The sequence below is a fragment of the Dysidea avara genome, chromosome 8 (assembly GCF_963678975.1).
Source record: "Dysidea avara chromosome 8, odDysAvar1.4, whole genome shotgun sequence".
NCBI classification, from domain to species: Eukaryota; Metazoa; Porifera; class Demospongiae; order Dictyoceratida; family Dysideidae; genus Dysidea; species Dysidea avara.
The window spans coordinates 19497202-19518296 of NC_089279.1; the positions used below are offsets into that span (position 1 = coordinate 19497202).

The window sequence follows — 21095 nt, forward strand, 5'->3', positions numbered from 1 at the left end:
GCTGGTTGTGATACTCTACCAACTCCTATGAACCTGGCTAGATGAAACATCATCGCTAGCCCTAAATGTGCCCTTTGTCAAGCTCCTCATCCCACAACAAACCATATCTTGGCTGGATGTCCTGTTGTAGGGTCCGCAATCCGAAAAATCAACTTTTACAAATCGATCCCCCTACCATTGTGGGATGTTCATTGTGGTATCCCATTGCAAGATTCACCATGAAACCGGAGGCACGATTGTTGTCTTCACAGAAATATCGATTTTAGTATTTCGTGAGATGCAAATATTATTTTTAAAATTTCGTGCTCCACACAAAGAACAGGATAGAACTTGCTGCTTAGCTAGATATTATCTAGAGTTAATGTAGTTAAAAAGTACGCACAGTAATAAGCAAATGATTCACTGGGTTCCCGGCACAGGGTCGCTTTCTCTCAAAAAGCAGAAAACGAAACACAAATTTTCGAATTCAAACTGCCCTACCAGCCAAGACAAGAAAAGCCAACTCTTCCTCATAGTGATGTGATAAGGTTGGATGCATAGTCTGTCTATGCTGTTAGTCTGGATAGGATCTGAGACTTCTCACCATCTGGGTGAAGAACATCAAAAGTTTCGTGCGTCATTTCAAGGGATTCTCTCAATGGTACCAAAGTGCTTTCCAGTACTTCTGATGCCACACTGGTCACTTAATTTTGTTTAGAATGATGATAAATGATGGATCAAAACGTTTGGTAGTAGTAGTAGTTGGTGTTTCTGTGATTTCATATGATGCAGTAGACTATACCAGCAGCTCACCAGGAGCTCCACCCAGCTCGAATCAAAAATGACAGATTATGTGCTTTTTTCGGTTTGTTTTTGGATGTTTTGCAGCATAATGGTGATGTAGGGTGATCTAGTGAAGATTTGAAGCCGCTGTGGAGCGTAAGAGGTGAAGTTAAATTTCACCCGATTTTGCTGCCTCCCTTGATGCATAGCTTAGAACGAGGCGTGGAAGCCGTGGATGAAATAATAATTGACAACCGCTGCTACCAAACGTTCAGGGACATCTTTTGCCATAGTTTTAGTTTATAATTGATGATTGTTGTGGCTGCAGAGGCGCTGGAATTGGCTAGAAAGCGCGACAGAATTCTTTGATGCTGCAGAAAATTTTGACGTTCGTCACCCAGATGGTGAGAAGTCTCAGATCTTTTCCAAACTAACAGCATAGACAGACTATGCACCCAACCGTATCGAAACACTATGAGGAAGAGTTGGCTTCTCTTGCCCTGGGTGGTAGGGCAGTTTGAATTCGAAACGTCGTATCTCTTTGTCTGTTTTTTCAAAGAAAGCAACCCTGTGCCGGGCACCCAGCGAGTTATTTACTTATTTTTGTGAGTATACTTTTCAACTACAACAACTCTGGATACCATTTGGCTAAGTAGCAAGTTTCATCCGGTCCTATGTGTGGAGCACGAAATTTAAAAAATAAAGTTTGCATCTTGCGAAATACTGAAAACAATATTTCTGTGAAGACAACAATCGTGCCTCCGGTTTCATGGTGGATCAAGCACTGGGATACTACAATGAACATCCCACAATGGTAGGGGGATTGATTTGTAGAAGTTGATTTTTCGGATTGCGGACCCTACCTGTTGCTCTTGATCAAGGCAGGTATACCTGGAGACGCGATTCAGTCCTACAGGTTCTCTTTCATGGACTCCAACAGCACTTACCTGACAGTTTTAAACTCTATGCTAACCTTCCAGGATATCTTGCCCTCCTAGCACCATGCATTCCAACCAATCTTTCCTCCATCCTTAGCAGACCTGACTTGGTGTTAGTTTCCATTAATTCCATCTATTTGTTCAAACTAACTATATATTCCCACCAATACCAACAACATCTTTTGGCTGCTAGAGCTTGGAAGGAAGACCGGTATAGCTGTTTACAATATGACATTCAGCTTTCTGGCTTATCTGTTAGCTAATCTCATTACCATCGAGATTGGTTGTTTAGGCCAGACACAATTGCCCAAGTAGCCAATGCTTTATGAAGTGACAAAGACATCTATAAGATCCCTGTTTGAGCAGGCTGCTCGCATTGCTGTCTCCTGCTCATACAGGATTTTTAATTCTAGAGCCTCCCCATACTGGTACCTATCGGTTTGCCTAAACTGAACTTTTCTGCATGCTATTGTAATTTAATAGTGTAAGTCTGGCCAGGGCTCCTGTACTGTCCACCCAGTGCATGGTACCCCTGAGTCTAGACCCCTGTACTTAAGTTGTATTTTGTCTTAACAAAACAAGACATCTCTCTCCTCAATTGGTTATTGCTGAGGGTGATGCAACAATCAAGTTAATCAGTTGCTACGCAGCACACAAGATAAAATGCAAGAAATACATACAGAAAAAAGAGCATTTATGTCGAGATTCCATTTTTGTATTAGAGATGCCCAAGCTCCAGATTCCATTTTGAGATTCCAAATGCATGATTTGTGTTGGATTCCAGTTGGTGTCAGACTCTCTGATGTTTCATTGCAAATGTCCTTATTTTTATGTCAAACAGCATGTGTTTGATGCCGAATTATTTTGTAAAAAATAAACCCAATAAGTTAATTAATTGGCATGGGAAGAAAATAATTGGTTAGATACACTTGGTCCAGGTCACAGCTCTAATGTGATAATATTGTTAAAGATATCAGGAGTGGGTGCCATATTTCCAGTGGCGTAACTAACGGGTGTCAGCACAGTGTACTATAAACGTATTACTGAAACAATCCAGTTACTCTAATAGAGCAGTCAATGACTCTAATAAAGCAGTCACAATATTCATTCAGAGAAGTTGTGTAGTCAACTATGTAGTTATAAATATTGATTTTGATTATCAGCAATAGAATATGCAGCCACTGCTATCAGTTTAAGACCTTTTGTCTTTTTTTTTTTTTTTGTCTACAGCTTTACCACTGGGCACCCATAAGTTAAATATTTTCCTACGCCCCTGGATCATATACCTATATTAGGTCATCATTTTGTGACAGCATTAATTTATAGTAGTAGCACAGCAGTGATAGTGTGATTGGGAACAGCAGTTCATTGAGAAGCATTTGTGAAGATGCCATGTGCCTAGTGAAACACAACTGCAAGAAGCTGAAAACTTCTGCAACTAGTAGAAGTCACTTAAGTACCCCCCCCCCATACATGACACCCTTAACTACTGAAAAAATATCTATAGCAGTTGTAAAAGTAACATAAAGGCTAACTGTTGTATTTAGCTGTTAAACAAGGGTACTGCTACAAATGGATTTCTCCCATAGTTACATCAAATAAACCACAGGGTATATAAGAATATTTAACTATTTATATATTTCAGTAATTTATTCATTTATTTATTTGTTTTACTGTGCAGAAATCTCACAAGATTGTAACGCACAGATATAATTACTTATTACAAACTAATCTAAGGAGAGAGAGTTAACTATGTAGGGGAGTGGGTTCCAAAGCTTAATTACAGAGGGGAAAAGGAAAATTTATATGAACCAATGTTCGTCATTAGTTGTTGAAAATATCCATTCCTTAATCGAGGGTCACACGAGATAAAGAAATCTTTAGGGATATCAATGTGGTCATTAATAATCTTGTATGACCTTATGAGTTTAGCTCTGACTCTTCTCTGTTGTAGTGTAGGTATACTGTAGTCAGCATATTAGAATCACTGGAGTATCTCAAAAAATCATTTAGACAGAATCTGGCAGCTCTCTTCAGTTCTGGATGGCTTCAATTTTGTTCATATTGATTGTTGTGAGGGGATCCCAAACAGGTGATGCATATTCCACAATAGATCTAACTATACTTTTGCAACAATTGCACTTTACACAACTTGGGCAGTGACATAGATTTCTGTGTAGAAAGGCATTGATTTGGTTAGCTTTATTAACAATTATTTGAACATGATCATTCTAAGTGAGCTTGCTGTTGCCTGTCAATGGTAACCCCTAGATATAGTAGCAGACAAAACTTCCTTGATTAGTGTGTTCTCAAATGTAGCAAGTATTAAGGATGGGATTTCTCTTGTTTGTCACTCTTAAAAATTTGAGGATTGAATGACATCATCCAAGTGTGTGACCATTAAGCTAGCATGTCCAAATCTTGTTATAAAGTAATATAGTCATCTGCAGTGTGTATAAAAGAGTACAACAAAACGTCACCAGCATAAATAACTTAATTTTATTGCAGGCACAGATAGCTATAGGTAGGTCATTGATGTAGAGTAAGAATAGTAAAGGTGCAAACACAGTACCTTGAGGTACACCTGATAGAACTGGAGCAGAGTGGCTTTTCTGGTTTTCTAATACAACATACTGTGATCTGCCATTTAGGAATGATCTGAGCCAGAAAAGAAGTGTTCCATTGATTCCATAGTGAGACAACTTATGGAACAGGAGAGAGTGCGAAACTCTATCAAAAGAAGTCCAAAAGTAGTATGTCACATTGTCCCTTCTGGTTAAGACACTCTACACAAGGTCATTGACTGTAGTAATTAGTTGAGATTCACAACTTCTTCCCTACGAAATCCATGCTACTCATCAGATAGTATTTTCTTGCTTCAGCATGAGCATAGTCTGGACCCACAATACACACCTTCATATCAGTACCATCAGTGGCAAGAGACTTCTCATAAATGTAAGACCCAGTTCTTCTGACAGCACTTTCACCTGAGTAATTGCTGGACCAATCATTAATTTTTTAAACAATAATGAAGTAAAGTTTGAGTATCACTCCAGCATTGGATCATGCCATTCCAGTGTTACCTCATACTACTCTAGTACTAGCTCAGTGTTTTAGCTATTTGTATTGTATATGACATGTGTAACACAATATTACTTTAGGAATTTTTATTTACTTGCTAGCTTTAAACGTATATGCAAGTATTTGCATTCACTTATAAATGCATTTATTATGCACATGCAGAATATATATGCTCAAAAAGTATCTTGTATAGAAACAAGATACAATTTCTCCAGTACACTATATACAGGTTTTACGGCTAAGCTGCTTTGTAAAGCACAATAAGGCAACTCGGTAAACATATTCTTGTTGGAATAACCCATGCAAAGCTCAATCACATGGTTTATCATGTGTAGCTCAAACTTTAATTTTCGTGGATATAAGGAATCTCATTACAATAGACAAATTCCATAATAAGATTTTATAGCATATAGAAATAACCGTTGCCCCTAGCAACCTGAATTTCCCAATATTTTTAGGTGATAACGTCTAAAGTAGCTTCTCCAAATTTTGAAAGGATAGCATGCATATGTGATAAGATATGACATTTTGAAATTTGTGGTTTTCCCATACATTTCTATGTGAGAGGGCTACAGTTGCCCCTTCTGGGCAATCACAAAAATAAGGTATTTCAACGTATGCAAAGACCAAAAATTCAAAAGTACACATACCTCAATTTTATATAATTTGTAGGTGTGAATGTCAACAATAATCTCTCCAAGTTATAAATGGATAGAGTATATAGGTCATAAGATATCACATTCTTTAAATCCCATGGTTTGTGTGATTACTGAGAAGGGGCAACTGTTGCCCATCTCATTGACAATGTATGGGAAAATTGCAACTTCAAAATGTCATATCTCATGACTTATATATGCTATCCTTTTAAAACTTAGAGAGGTGACATAAGACATTGACACCTACAAATAATGTAAATTTTAGGTTGCTAGGGGCAACGGTTGATTTTTTCATTATTATGAAATTTGTCCATTGAACACATACTAGTAAATTGGTTAGCTAGTATAATTATGCAAGAAAACTGGATGCAAACTTCAAACTATAAATGCAAAAAAATTGATTAGCTAACATGGTAACAATTTATGACTGTTAATTCACAAAGAGAGTTTTCATAACTTTGTTACTAAATTTTATTGCAAATATAATAGGCTTAACCAACATATGCTATGTTATTGTAGCAACCAATGCATACCATTCAAATTGTTAGCTACAGTAACTTGTATGCAAAAACATGCCAATACTTGCACTCTCCTATTTTACTCACTTTCCAAAAGCATTTCGTACAAATTAGCAAAGCTCTACTGTGGACCTTGTCCCTCCTTACTTCACTGTTGCTCCATCATCAGGTAGACTGTTGAATACTCACTAATGGGCAATGGTTAATGTTTGCATGACCCGCCACAAGTACCGAGGACTGACTCACTAATATAATTTGTTCTGAGACACTGCAGACACGTATAGCCACAATAAAGAAGTAAACTATGATGTAATAAGCAAGGAACAAAGAAAAGCATGTGCATGGCAAAGAACTCTGTATAACATGTACAGTGGCATAATTATAAAACTTTCAGAAGTGTATGCCTTGTTGCACTATAGCTAGTATATTTCCAGTATAAAAGTTGTATATTATGCATGTTTACATTGGCATTGATAGCATTTTAAACTTGTCATACAACTGTATAGTAGTATTGCTATAATTTTCTGTGAAGAATTGTAACTACTGGCATCTAAAATGAAGGAGAGAGTCAAATACATCAGGCAATAGATTTATGCAAATATGTGAGGTACTTAAAGTACTTGGTCTTGGTGTCATGGTGATGATGTACATAAAAATCATCATTTTGTCAACTTCCTTTGCTTGTAGGATAGCTAATTCTTTATTGAGACAACCAATTTAGTTGAAGTTTACACTAAAATAATTCTGAAGCAAGGTACATAGCTACCATTGACCTTAATAGTGCTAAATGTTATAGTTAGTTGCAATTTAAGTTTCTAGTTCTATGTGGTTCTCTTGTCGATACTGTAATATATAGCTAGACAGGGAATTCAGTGTGAAGTTCTTGCAACTTTAAATTAATTTTAAGTGCATGAGTAGAATCCAACAACAAATAAAAGAACAGAAAATAATGGAACACACAGCAGTTAGTTCAGGACTGCTAGCTAACAGAAAATATTTAGTAGAGAAGGAATATCTACAATGCTGACTGCTCTATTAGAGTAATTTCATCTTCAAAACAAACAGCTGGTCATACGGTTAGGGCTAAATAGGAAGATGATTGGTTCTATTCTCACAGACCGACTTTTAAGATAAAGCAAACAAGTGCTAATTTACTATTGGATTGTTTGTAGCATTCAATATCAGCATAATTTTAACACGCGTAAATACCCAAATAGTGGTCACTTGACCAAAATTCTATCATAGGTGCAGTACATTGGACAATCTATTCAAAAATCATGGTGATCTAAGACACAATTTCTTACCTAAATGAATACTTATAGCTACATCTTGGCTATAACATGCATGAGTACATCCAGCTTGATGCTTAAGGGATTGTTGGTCATGCATATGACTACTTTACATTATGTTAGCTAAACAAGAGTCACTCTTGCTAAAACTACATTGATATTGAAAACAATAGGCTGAGCTACAATAAATTAACACCATTCGTTCTTGAAAGTCAGCTTGTGTGAAAATTACCAGAAAGCAGGCATCTTCCTATTCCACGTACAGGACCAATGTAGCCACCATGCTTGTAGTCACAATTCATTGAATTTTCATTACTTTATCACTCAACAATATAGTTTGTGAAAATGCAATAATAATGTCACAATTTTATGAGATTTCAATGCAAATTCATCATTTTTCAATTACTATCACAGTCCCATATTCCATATGTGAAAAGGTTGTGAAATGAGAATTCACAACATTTTGATAATTATATATGTTTGAAGACATTAATTATTTTCATTGCTTTTTAGCTAATACACTTTTAAGCAATTTAGAACCCAGTAGTGACAGGACCAATGTAGCCATCATGCATATGCAGCCTTGCATGCACACTGGCTCCACTTATTTGTAATGTGTGGGCTAATGCTGTTTTCAGAGGGTGACCATTGGATTATTACTGAATTAACTTTTCATTTTTCACATGAGTATTCAGTTGGAGACAACACTGTTAAAACTGTACAAACATTTAGCCAATAATAGATTGGCACTTGTTAGCTTTATATATGAAAGGTCAGTCTGTGTGAAAATCTCCAGAAACAACAAAAAGAAGCATCTTAGAGTTCTGTTTTGAGCCCGGAAGCCTTACAGTACAAATAAAGTACTACATAGCTATCCGCCGGACACGGTACTGTGAGCTAGACATTCTTCATGTTTTAGTTATGGACAACATGCTTCTAATTCGAGCTCCCTTCTGGCTTTAGGCCTTCTCACAAGTCGCTACACTGTAAGCCTTGGAAATATGAGTATCATACAAAATTGCCACAGGAGTCATACAAAATGGTGACTCCTGTGGCAACTTTGTATGATACTCATATTTACAAATTTACATTGTAGTGGGATAGCATCTGTTTTGTCAGCATTCACAGAAAAAAATAGACAACGCAAAATCTTGTTCCGGCAAGTACTAGTAATTTTCGTGGATTGCTATTAAAATCAGTAATTTTTGTGGAACAATTTTTCGTGGTTTAGACATCAATTTCAACATAAATAATATATATCTAATCCAAAACAGCCAAGCTGTAAAAAAAGTGTGCGGCCCTCAAAAAGGCTATAGTGAAAAAAGATGTGAAATCCAAGGTGGCAGCCAGAAATGGCTGTGATGGTAGGTTAATGGTAAAAATTTTAATAACGACAATTCAGGTGAATTTTTGTGCCGTTTGGTCTTGGCACAAAATTCACCTGAATTGTCGTTATTAAAATTTTTACCATTAACCTACCATCAGAGCCATTTCTTGGCCACCACCTTGGATTTCACATCTTTTTTCACCATAGCCTTTTTGAGGGCCGCACACTTTTTTTACAGCTTGGCTGTTTTGGATTAGATTTCATTTCTTTTTGTATTTGTATACCCCAAAGCCGGCCTATGGCCGGCTTCGGAACTTTTTAAACATATCTTTTTTTTCTTTACCACAGGAAGAAGAAAAGATGAAGTAGAAGTACTTTAAATAATTTATCAACAATTGTACAAATTATATATATAATACATATATTGATTACAGAAATCTCCATGGTGGTTTCTTTGTAACTGAACACTCTACAAGGTGACTTCTTCTAGCTGCTCTCTCTACAGGGTGAATTGTTTGTAGCTGAACGATCTACAAGGTAACTTCTTCTAGCCGATCTCTCTACAGGGTGATTTGTTTGTAGCTGAATTCTGTACAGGTGATTTGTTTGCAGCTGAGCTCTTTACAGAATGGTTTCTTTGTAGTTGAACTCTCTACAAGGTAACTTCCTCTAACTGATCTTTCTACAGGGCAATTTGTTTGTGGCAGAATTTTATACAGGGTGATTTCTTTGCAGCTGAACTCTCTACATGGTGGTTTCTTTGTAGTTGAACTCTCTACAAGGTGAATTCTTCTAGTTGATCTCTCTACAGGGGGATTTGTTTGTAGCTGAGCTCTTTACAAAATGGTTTCTTTGCAGCTGAACTCTCTCCAAGGTAACTTCTTCTAACTGATCTTTCTATAGGGGGATTTGTTTGTAGCTGAACTATCTACAAGGTAATTTCTTCTAGCAGATCTCTCTACAGGGTGATTTGTTTGTAGCTGAATTCTGTACAGGTGATTGTTTGCAGCTGAGCTCTTTACAGAATGGTTTCTTTGTAGCTGAACTCTCTACAAGGTAACTTTTCTAGCTGATCTCTCTACAAGGTCACTAGTTTGTAGCTGAACTCTCTACATGGTGGTTTCTTTGTAACTGAACTTTCTACAAGGTGACTTCTTCTAGCTGATCTTTCTACAGGGTGATTTGTTTGTAACTGAACTCTCTACAAGGTAACTTCTTCTAGCTGCATGATCTCTCTACAAAGAGATTTGTTTGTAGCTGAACTCTCTACAGGTGATTTGTTTGAAGCTGATCTCGCACTTGCACCATTGATGAACCTTTCTAAGATGATTACTCCATCTGTACAACGATTTTCAAAGCATTGCCCCATGGTAGGCGTGGCAAGCAGTCGTTTTTTTATTAGCTAATCTCGATTGCGTAATTGTTACACACTGTTGGTTTTTTCGTTGTATCTTCCTGGTTTTTAGCTCGATTTCTTTCAAACCACAAAAAGTTTGAGGTTCAATGGTTAACCTATTATCCCACCGATTTTCAGCTTCTTTCCATACGCGGTTTACCCTGTAGGGATGACAACATATTGGTGTTATTTTCGTGAATAATCGCTCATAATTCTTTTCCTGTTTATCGTATTCCAGCCAAAGTTGGTACCGAGATGCGCCTTTATACCCTCCTTCTGTGTGCCAAATTTCAAGGCAATCGGATATGGCGTTCGCGTTTTATAGCAGTTTTTGTAAGTGTGCGACAAGAGGAAGAAAAATAAGAAGAAAAAAAAAAAACAAGAAACTAAGCCAATTTTTGAAGTCGCATATCTCGGGAACGCGTGAAGTATTTCGCTCAAATTTGGAATGTGGAGTGCTGAAGTTGGAGGGCATGTCCACAGCAAAAATCGTATTGTTTCATCAAGGAAGCACAGAGCTACGGAGGTGCGAAAAATGCGTTTTCTTTCTTCCTGTCAATATACTCACGGGTGTTGCGCGCCGGATTCTTGGGTACCGTGTGTCTTGATACCCCTGATTATCTATGATTTCAAATAAACATGAGCTAGATGCCTGCGAAATCCGCGAAAATTTATTCCACTTTCCAAAGGTTAAACAAGAGGTAAATAAACATGTTGAGGCTGGTAAAACGAACAGAGGAGTCGAACAACGATAGCAACACTCATGGGCATTGTGACAACTGCTTCTCCCGGAACTGCACAACTCCAGGATGTCCTCTGGCAGACTGTATAGATGGATGTGGAACCGTGGCTCATCAGTGTAAGATGGAGGATCACGAGAACGTGTGCCTTAACAAACAGGTCCCTTGTATCAACGTGATTTATGGCTGCGAAGTGTCACTGCCACGACACAAGATAAAAGTTCATTTGGAACATTGCTCCGCTAGCGTTGTCGTTTGCAAATTTGCTTGGGAAAGAGTTGATAGGAATATCCTCGGGAATATCTCAAGTGAAGACCTCTTCGCTGATGGGAGTAGAGAGAAGAAAGCAGAAAAGTTTGTGGAAGATTTCTTTCACAGTGACATGGAACGAATAAAGGAAAGTTTGGGAGTTGAAGAAAGGAGCAAGGAAATGAGTTCACTGATACAACCATATCCACATACAGAATGTAATTATATCACTGACCCAGATAAACTCTTCCACATGCTGAACAAAATTCATGGCAAAATAGAGTATTCATATTTCTACGATCCAAATGCACATTGTGTAACAGCTAAGTCCAGAGTGGTATCACTATCTTCATCATTGTGTTGTTTCTACGTAACTGTTGATCAATGTCGTCAGCAGTTACACATAGTGTTACGATGTAATGAGACTGTGAGAAGAGATGAATTTGAAAATCACTACAAGACCCAGCATAGTATCATACACTGTGAGCTGGGTGGTTGGCTGGTCCATCATTGTCCATTATATGAGTATGGCTGTAATTTCAGTATTTCCCGACTGCAACCAACTCCAGCAGAATATAAACTGATATATAACAAACACGTTCACAAATTTGTCATCACAGAAAAGGAATGTTTGATTGCAGAATCAGAAAACTCAGAAACAGCTCAAGGTTTGTATGCAGCAAGGCTACAACAACAAAGAGAACTAGCAGCTTATGGTTATAGTGATATACCTGTTGATCCAATTAGCCAGTTACCCACTGAGGTCTTACATATCATAATCAACTACCTTGACTCCAGTGGTCTCTTCTGTTTATCAATGACCAGTTGATTCTTGAGAGATGCTTGTCATAATGCAGTTAAAGGTAACTTGGTCCAGTTGTTATGGCAACGCAAGGTCAGCAAGTGGAGGGATTCACAGGTACTACACACACACACCCTGTATATACATAGTGTACGACATGATGTTTTCATCCTGCATGTGTTCCAATATTCATCCTTGGTCTAAACAAGCCTTGACCCTTGCAATTGGCCTCTAGAAACAGGAACTTCTTGACTGATTTCTACATACAGTGATTCTGTATGTATTGAATATAGTATATTTACTTTACCAATGATGCTTACCTTTGACCTGCTTGAAATCTTTTGCTTGACTATTGAAGTGCAGAGTATTCCATTCCCTTGTGTTTTATACCAGGCAGCTGGTTGTAGACCAGATCTGGGCATGCACCTAGTTTCATTTCCAAAAATGCATGTTTTTTGTGTCTACGTTTGTCATACGTGAACAAAGTGTTTTAAACAAAAACAGTCTACAGCCTAGCCTGTATGTAAAAAAACAAAGGCTGTATGGTGCCCGTGAACTTTCCATGCAGGTAAGGTTTGCTTTTAGTTGCCCACTTTGAAATACAAGTGAAGTGAGTTCTGAAGATGCTGTGAATGCCTTTCCCAATAGGCTATTGTATAAGTCGATTGAGATAACTCTAATAAACATCAAGATCACCCTAATACAACAGTCAGGCATGTACGTAATAAAAGGAATAGTATGTACTTGATTAACTGCTAAAACCACTGAAAATGTCCCAAACTTCAAATACTTGACACTTAATTTTCAAAATTTCCTAGCAAGCACACTTATTACTACCAACATAAATTTGGGCACCCCAACTCTAGCACCCTTCCGACTCCAGTGGTCATGCTTGTCATCAGTCAGGTGGTCAGTCAGAAAATTACACTGAATATATTTTTAAAAAGACTTTGTAACAACCTACCCACTCCTGAAAGTCACTGATTGCATTCATGGTGAATCAACAATGAATCCATGGGTATATCATTTGATCAATTGTGTACGTGATGCCTGAAAATGGTGAAGGACTAATGTGAAATTAGTCATTAGTTGAGACTATATATTTACAAGGCAGCAGCGTTGAGTGGTGGTGTTGTACTGTATATGTGTCAGAATAGCATAAGTAGTTAATGTATATTTGCATTGTGAATGTTTACATGTGGTGGACATATGAAATGAAAACAAAATTATTATGTGGAATTTTCCACTGACTGTAAATGCCTCCAGACAAGCATAACTGCATAAACTTTTCACTGTTTAACATCACTAAAGCCCTACAGGTGCCTTTTGGCATGCAACAATACTTACAATGTACACACTATGGACTTGCCTTTGTCCTCTTTTGTGCTTCATTGACGACTCATTGTGTAGATTTGTGGTAGTGCTGTATAATGGCTACCTTGTATTGGGATCTGTCCAAGTTTTCCATAGTGACTGCAGACATGCGTTTCTTGTAGTGTTCACCTTCACTTGTAATGCCGTACAACAGGCTGAAAATAGTAAAAACAAAGTGTAATGGCTACTTTATTTTTCAGTAATTGATAGTTGCGACGAAAACAATAAATCTGATGCCATTCTTTCGTTTAATCCGGTATGTGCAGGTTTACTCATAACAAACAAATACAAGGAAAATTATGAATTTTTATTTAAGCATCATAGAAATAAAAAAATAGTAAAACAGGTACACCTGGTGGACATTTAGTCCCTAATTCAGTCATGGGTATTCAATGAAGTAGGGATTACTGTAAATGTCCACTAGAATATCATCACGTGCAAGCGATCTCCCTTGTTTTACTTACTGCATTTGGAAGAAAGTTTTGCCTGTAAGGACTCGGGTGTGGGAGTGAGTTAGTATAGCACAATATAGCTCTTTACGCATGACACAATTGTAGGTTACAACTTGGGCTGAAATGAATAGCAGTTTTACTATCTGGATATCCAGATGTCCTGTCCAGATATCCGGATAACATATGGATATATGTTTCAGCTCTATATAGTCACAACCGGATCAGGATCAGTGAGTCATCTGAGTCAGCAGTTGTGACCCAGTTTTAACCTTGTTCCCTTTAGAAAGCACAACTAAAACTGCAGATTTAATTTTTTCATGATTGTATGGTGCTTGAGCACAAGCATGCTTTGTATGTGTGCATGCGTGCATACGAGAGTGTGTGTGTAGCTGGAGATGAAATAAGTGCATTGTGCATGGGTTGTTGTATTCTACTTCTTTCTATTGTATTGCAAAAATTACATACAAATTTTCGAGGTATGTAATTTTCGCTGATTGACAAATTTCATGATTTTCGCAGTTTTATATTTCGTGGATTGTTCTTTTCAATCAGGCTATCTGTTATTTACTAGTCTTTAATTTTTGAGGATGAAAATTCATGGACAGCTAAACAACTGCACAATCTACAAAAAGCTAGTATATTAAAAATTATAAATTAAAAATAAAGTAGGAATCCGAGTTAAAAAGTAGTGAAAGAAGAAAAGAATGATGGTAGCTATTACAGCATAGCTCGGTGGGAAATCCCTACTTTGGCATGATATAGCCATTATTTTGTGTTCAATGCCAAAGTAGGACTTTCCCACCGAGCTATGCTGTAATAGCCACCATTGTTCTTCTCTTGTTTCACTACTTTTTATCGCTTGGATTTCTACTTTATTTTTAAATTTATAATTTTTAATATGCTAGTTTTTTTGTTAAAGCATACAGCTAGATATAAACATGTGACTGTTCTATTAGGGTGACTGCTGTGTTAGAGTATCTCAAGGCAGCCTGCAAGATGTGCCCTTGCCCAAAAAGGGGCGTGGTTTCGATCGATTATAGAGTATGCCAAGTCAGCCTTCCAAATAGAAGGTGTGTGGTCACTGAAATACAGCTAGTGCAAAAGGGGTGTGTCATAGTGGTTTCAATCGATAGATTGATAATGCGTAGAATGAAGAATGGGTGTGATCTTGTGACCTATCGTGAAGCTATCTAGTACCAGTACCTCCGTACAGTACCCTCTGTCATAGATTATATCAGTAAGGAATATAATCTATTCCTCTGTACAGTAGCGTAGTCTAAGTGCCTTAAATAATCTTGTGGCGTCTATTATGCTGCTTAAAGAAAGTGTTGATATGGAAAATTATCACCTCAATATGGTTTTGTTGGATAAAGAAGAAGACAAGCAGCCTGATTGAAGATAAAAGAAAAGACAAGGCGCAGAGGGCACACACTCGTCGGAACCCCAAAAGGCACATCCCACTGGTGAGTTTGTTAAAATGGTGGCCGTGCACTGCTTCGTTTGTCCTGTAGGCTTGCGACTGTGGTCAGTCAGGCAGTCAGTCTAACATTCAAAGTTTTGGCGATTTTTAAAATTCTGTATCCGGCCACCTGTAAGCGTTTTATTGTATTTAATGATGTTTTATGTATTATATGGACTAGTACTATTCTGTAAAGGTGATTTTCGTCTTGTAAGATATCTCTGAGATTATTTTTAAAGGCGGGATTTTGGGCGGCACACAAAAATTTCACATGGATTCCTACTTAAACGGTACGACCGTACCATTTGATATGTCCCTCGAAAATTTGTACATATATGGCAATTTATTGGAAATTCAAAGAAAACACTTCAAATTGTTCTTACAGCATGTTTGGGCTTGGTTATGCTACTAAGCTTCATTGCTTTAGTTGATAAAGAAAACTTGTAAACCATTGGCAACCCTAATATAAAGCACAGCATAATCATACAGTACGGTAGTACTGTGTATTAGGGATCATGTGGTTTAGGGTTTTTTTTGCCCAAAAATATCACCTTAAAACCAGCCTCAAATTCCTTCATAACAGCTTGGCAGTATTGGTTAGGCATAGCCAAACCCAAAAATGCCTTCAGAGTGACTCCAAACCCTTGCAAGTTTCTATGGGATTTTAAAAAAAATTCTATTCAACAGAATTTTATTCTAACTAACTAATGCCTTCAGCCAAGCATAACTCCGCAATGGATAAGGCTACAGGCTTGATTTTTTCACTGTTTGCTGTCGCTTCGTCCAGAGACGTGCCTTTTCACCAACCACAGTACATACAATGCACGTATCATGGACTTACCGTTGTCCTCCTTTGTGTTCCAGTTCTTTTCGCTGACAATGCAAGGTGTTGATTTGCGATAGCACGATACAGCTTCCCTCTGGCTGTGTCATGGTTTTCTCCTGCATTTCCGTAGTGACTAGATTCATTGCAGAGAAGTTTCTTGCACTGTTCTTCGTTTGTAACGCTGTGTAACAAACGGAACATAGCAACAAACGAAGCGTAATGGCCACCTCACTGTTCAGTACGTAATTGATTATTTGGGCACACGTTCAGACGCAAAATTATTTTATGGAATGCCTAGCACTATTCTTTCCTTTAATGTGGTACACATGGATTCAGTAGTCATAATTGTGTTATTAAAAAAATAAACACAAACAAGTATAGAAGGAAAAAGTTGGAATTTTAAGCTGGATTAGGGATCAAAGAACAAACAAAAAAAAAGCAGGGAAACAAGGGAACAGCTAAAGAGTTGTGAAACAAAGGAGGTTGCCTATACCTGCAGATATACTAGTGGACATATAATCCCTAATTCAGTTATGGTTATAGACTGAAGAGTAGCGATTAAAGAGACATCCACTAGTATATCCTCAGGTATAGACAACCTCCCTTGTTTCAAAACTTTTTAGCTGTTCCCTTGTTTCTCTGCTTTTTTTGTCCATTGATCCCCAATCCAGCTTAAAATTCCTAATATTTCCTTCTACTTGTACTGTATATGTGTTAAATATTTTATGTTAGGTCAGGGGTGATTATAGCACTTGGCCATTGGCTAAAATCCAGTCAAATTTTGAATTGGCTGTCCATTATTGAAGTTGACCAGACAAAAATCCAAACAAAATTTTTTTTTCTTACGCGTAATTTTGTATTTTGGTTTACTATAATAATGACGACTAAAAGGCCTCGTGCAGGTGGAACTTAAAGCAAGAAAGTGAAATGGAAAGTGTCTAAGACTACATTTGATAAGTGGAAGAGAGTATACAAACAGAATTATCGAGCCATGTCATAGCTTCACTGCTCTATGGATTCTACTGATAAAACCCTTGTGTCAACTCTCTGGTGCAGAGTGTGTAAGCAATATTAAAGCCGACTTGAAAGCTTAAAGAACTTCTCAAGGGCATGGATTGACAGTTCCACAAACCAAAAAACCAGCAACGTAATAAACCATGCATTGAGCAACCAGCACAAGACAGCCATAGCGCAATTACGTGAAGAAAGAGCACCAAGTGCAAAATTACCAGTAGCTGCGTATGCCCCCCATTGCTCACAGCCTTCAGTCTACTCTGGATCCAGCAGTAAAAGATAAATTGAAGAAGAAATTCAACATAACGTACGTTTTAGCCAAAGAGAACTTACCATTTACGAAGTATCCTGCAATTCATGAGCTTCTGGAGCACTATGAAGTCCCTCTTGGGTTCTCCTATAAAACTAGGGAATCAGCACAGAACTTTTACACTACATAGCAGAGTCCCAGCAGCAAGAATTTCAGTGCGTGCTTTCAAACAGTAAGTTTTTTAGCATTTTAATGGATGGCTCTGTAGATAAAGGAAAGGTTGAGAACGAAGTAATAGTTGTACAGTGTTGCCTTGTAGATAACAATTCTGAGGAAATGACATCATGCTCCAGATTTAAAAAAATAGTTGAGCCAAAGAAAGCTGATGCTAATGCTAATGGTCTAGTTGTGAGTGATATTTTAGACAGCGAGGAAGTTCTTAATGTTGAAGGTAAACCATGCTTGTTGGTGTTGGCACTGATGGAGCGTCAGTCAATATATCAGATCAAAACAGTATGAAGGGCATGCTCCAACGTAGTCTTCCATGGCTATTCTGGTCATGGTGTTTTGCACACTGTCTAGAATTAACATGTAAAGATTCTCTGTGTAGTCACTTATTTAATGACATTAACGAAATGTTGCTCAGACTCTACTATCTCTAAAAGAAATCACCAAAGAAATGCCATGAACTTGCAGATATTGTAGATGACCTAAAAGAAGTGTATGAGTTTCCTGAAGGTGGGAACTTACCTGTCAGAGCTCAGGGGAGCCGCTGGATATCACAAAAACAAAATGCATTGCAATGTGTCCTAGACCAGTTTGGTGCTTACCTTAATCACGTGGTATCACTAAGTTAAGGTAAAACCGTCAAGAGTGTAGACCGCCAGAAGTTAAAAGGCTATGTTTTCAAATGGAGAAATAGTCAAATAATCATGGGGTGTGCCATGTATATTGACATCCTACAGTAACCATCACTACTTAGCCTTAGTCTCCAAGACGACAACCTTGATATAGCCAAAGGCACCTTTGTCATTCTTAAGTCACATAAATCTCTTAAGAAGTTCAGCTCACTTGATCCTTTCCAATGGCCAACCGTAAGAGTTACCTGCAGTAAAATTGCTGAAGACCCTGATGAACATGGTAAATATATGTTTAAAAAGTTACAGTGAATCTGTTAAGAAGCTTGCAAAGAACAAGTCGCAGCGAATTTGAACCATTTAGATGAAAAATTACAAATACATTTGGAATGGTCCAACCTTGCACTGCTTAGAGCAATCTTGATATTGCTGGATACACAAAACTGGACATCTCAGCATAGTTCAGGTAGTGAAGAGGATGACGAAAGCTTGGATGAAATTAAATCAAGCATTGGAACGATTGTTGAGTATTTCCGAGCACCATTAGAAGCCAAGAACATGGAGCTCTGTTGCATTTTAGATGAAATAGAAGATGCTGTGCTATATTCGAGGAAGTACTTAAACATTGAAAAAGACAGCTATAAGAAGGTTTTGTACAGGCTACACACTGCAACAGATACAGCTCAGTGGCCTAATTTATTGCAGATATGTCAGTTACTTTTTAGTTTGCCATTTTCTACTGCCAAAGTAGAAAGAATTTTCTCAGTGCTAAAAGCAATTAAAACAGAAAAAAAGAACCAGTCTGAATACTTCTACATTAGAGGATTTGCTAGAATTGAAAGTAGAGGGTCCACCTTTCAGCAAATTTTCTGCTGATGCAGCCGTTGAGTTATGGTGGAAAGATTGCTTGAGGCATGTTCTGCAGAAACCTCAAAAATGGTGCAAGAAAAGAAAACCTAAACAGACCTCAAGTGCTAAAGCACTAACTGATGATGGCAGTGAAAGTGACGAAAATACTGACAATTGTGAACTGTTGACATTCTGGTTTGATTAGTGATGATGAAATTGTTTCTGATACTTCTACTAATTCAGATTCAGAAGAGAGTGAAGACTCAAGCTGAACTACACAGACAGTCTATAGATATTGTGAAATATTGTAAACTGTTTCAACCATGCTTATTACTTTCTATCATTGTAACATTAAAAATTTTATGAAACACTCACAGCAGCATTGTATGTTTATAAAATTTGTTTCAATCACTATTGTGAATTCTGTCTGTCTAATGAGGCTTCATAAACCTTATAACAGGTAGTAATTTGACAAGTATACCTATTAAAGATTATTATTATTATTGTACATCAATTTATGCAGCTTATATGTTTGACTTTATTAGACAGGTTTCACTTAATGATCACTATAATTTTATTAAAATAATAGATTTGGGTACCAATTTTTTCAAAAGTTCTGGGGGGAGGAGGCATGCCCAACACTTTGCATTTTGGAGTGTTTCACGCACTGTATATTGTATCCCCAAATCAGTCCTTGCTGTTCACACCTGTAAAAAGACCATACATTGATTATCATGTCAGATCATTATGTAAAATGTCAGATCAAATATGGTCTGACAAATGTCAGATCAAATATGGTCTGACAAATGTCAGATCATTTAAAAATACGTAACTATAATCACCCCTGTAGGTATGGAGCTACTCTAGACATGCTGAGATACCTTCCAACTGGCAGTTCACCAACAATGATAGTGTAATGAACAAACACTTACAACACTGTCCTTATTATACTAGACCACAACATTATGATGGCAATGAATTTTGGAAGTGTTTACCAGTTGACAAGGAAGAATGTAAGCTACAACGAGTTCCAATGTCATATACATTATTTTACAAGCATTAGTTAGTGTGTGTTGATATTAAGCTTAAGGAAAATGTGTATTTTTTTATTTTTTGTTTTATTTTGATATCATAAATTAGTGCTATATACAGTATGTACATTTTTACTACAAACAGAAATTGTATTAGTGGTGAAGTGCAGTACCAGGATTAATTATAAAAGCATAATCTTATGTAGGCAGTGGAATCTTATGTAGGTGGCAGTGTCCATATAGGGAATTGTCAAGTCCACTAAATTTTATTTTAACTTTTCACCCTTAGTTAGTTGTTATTATATAAGTAATTGCCTAGATCTGTTCATAAACTTTGTAGTTTTAAAATGGTAAATTATTACTTTTGTATAGTATAGATGATTCAACAAACAAATTGTTATTGCAATATCACAATACTGCAGGTTTTACAATGAGGGAGATATGATGTACACTGCATGTATGTAGTAAGGTTTAATGTCCAGTCAACCATGATATTTGACTGTGTGTGCTGCACAAGGTGAACAGTCATACTACAGCATAATTTAACATGAGGGATAGATAGGTGATGACTGGCTGATATAATTACGGTGTGCCAGATATTATTCTTAAATGAAAGCTTTGAAAATTTAGATTGATATGGTAAAATTTGTGTATGTGAAACCTGTCTATTCCAGTCGCCTTATAGAGTCCTGACTTTATCAAGCAGTGCATGGCTGTGGTCATAAATGGCACATCTGAGGATTATTACAATGGCCATTTAGAGAGCATAAGAGTGGTGACCTTATTACACAGTGACACGGGTTTCACTATACACATCAGGCAACGGTTATTGTGAACACTACACTGTACATGAGTACACTAATAAATACCATGAGTTCATCAAATCCCATGGACAAGGATTCAATGTGCTCTGTATATACTGGGCTATACTTCAATTAACAATGCAACATATCTAAGATATTTCCAACCTTGGGGTATCCTGTGTTGTGACCTTATTGCATCAGCAATAGCTGTTTTTACATGCAAAATGATGTACAATATGTTGATCGCTTGTAACACTGAATTAGAGCAATGCTGAATTTGCTGACATACTGTTCACTATTCAAATGTTTAAACCTATCTTGTATAACATGAGATGATGTTACAAATGACGACAAATGCACTGTAATATTTTCCTATTCAGAATATTAATTGTTTAATCTATAGTTTCACAAGTGAGCTAGCT

General features: G+C 37.2%; 1 protein-coding gene across 1 annotated transcript; it reads left to right on the forward strand.

Annotated features, from left to right (window-relative positions):
* The first annotated feature begins 10661 nt into the window (after window positions 1-10661).
* Window positions 10662-20007, forward strand: LOC136264219 (uncharacterized). Its single transcript, XM_066058930.1, has 2 exons — window positions 10662-11875; window positions 19690-20007. Exon 1 carries the CDS (start codon window positions 10679-10681, stop codon window positions 11783-11785), a length of 1107 nt encoding a protein of 368 aa, XP_065915002.1. The 5' UTR covers window positions 10662-10678; the 3' UTR covers window positions 11786-11875; window positions 19690-20007.
* Window positions 20008-21095: the final 1088 nt, after the last annotated feature.

Bases quoted from the DNA above. Each gene is read 5' to 3' on its own strand.
- LOC136264219 (XM_066058930.1), top strand. From the start codon at position 10,679: ATGTTGAGGCTGGTAAAACGAACAGAGGAGTCGAACAACGATAGCAAC.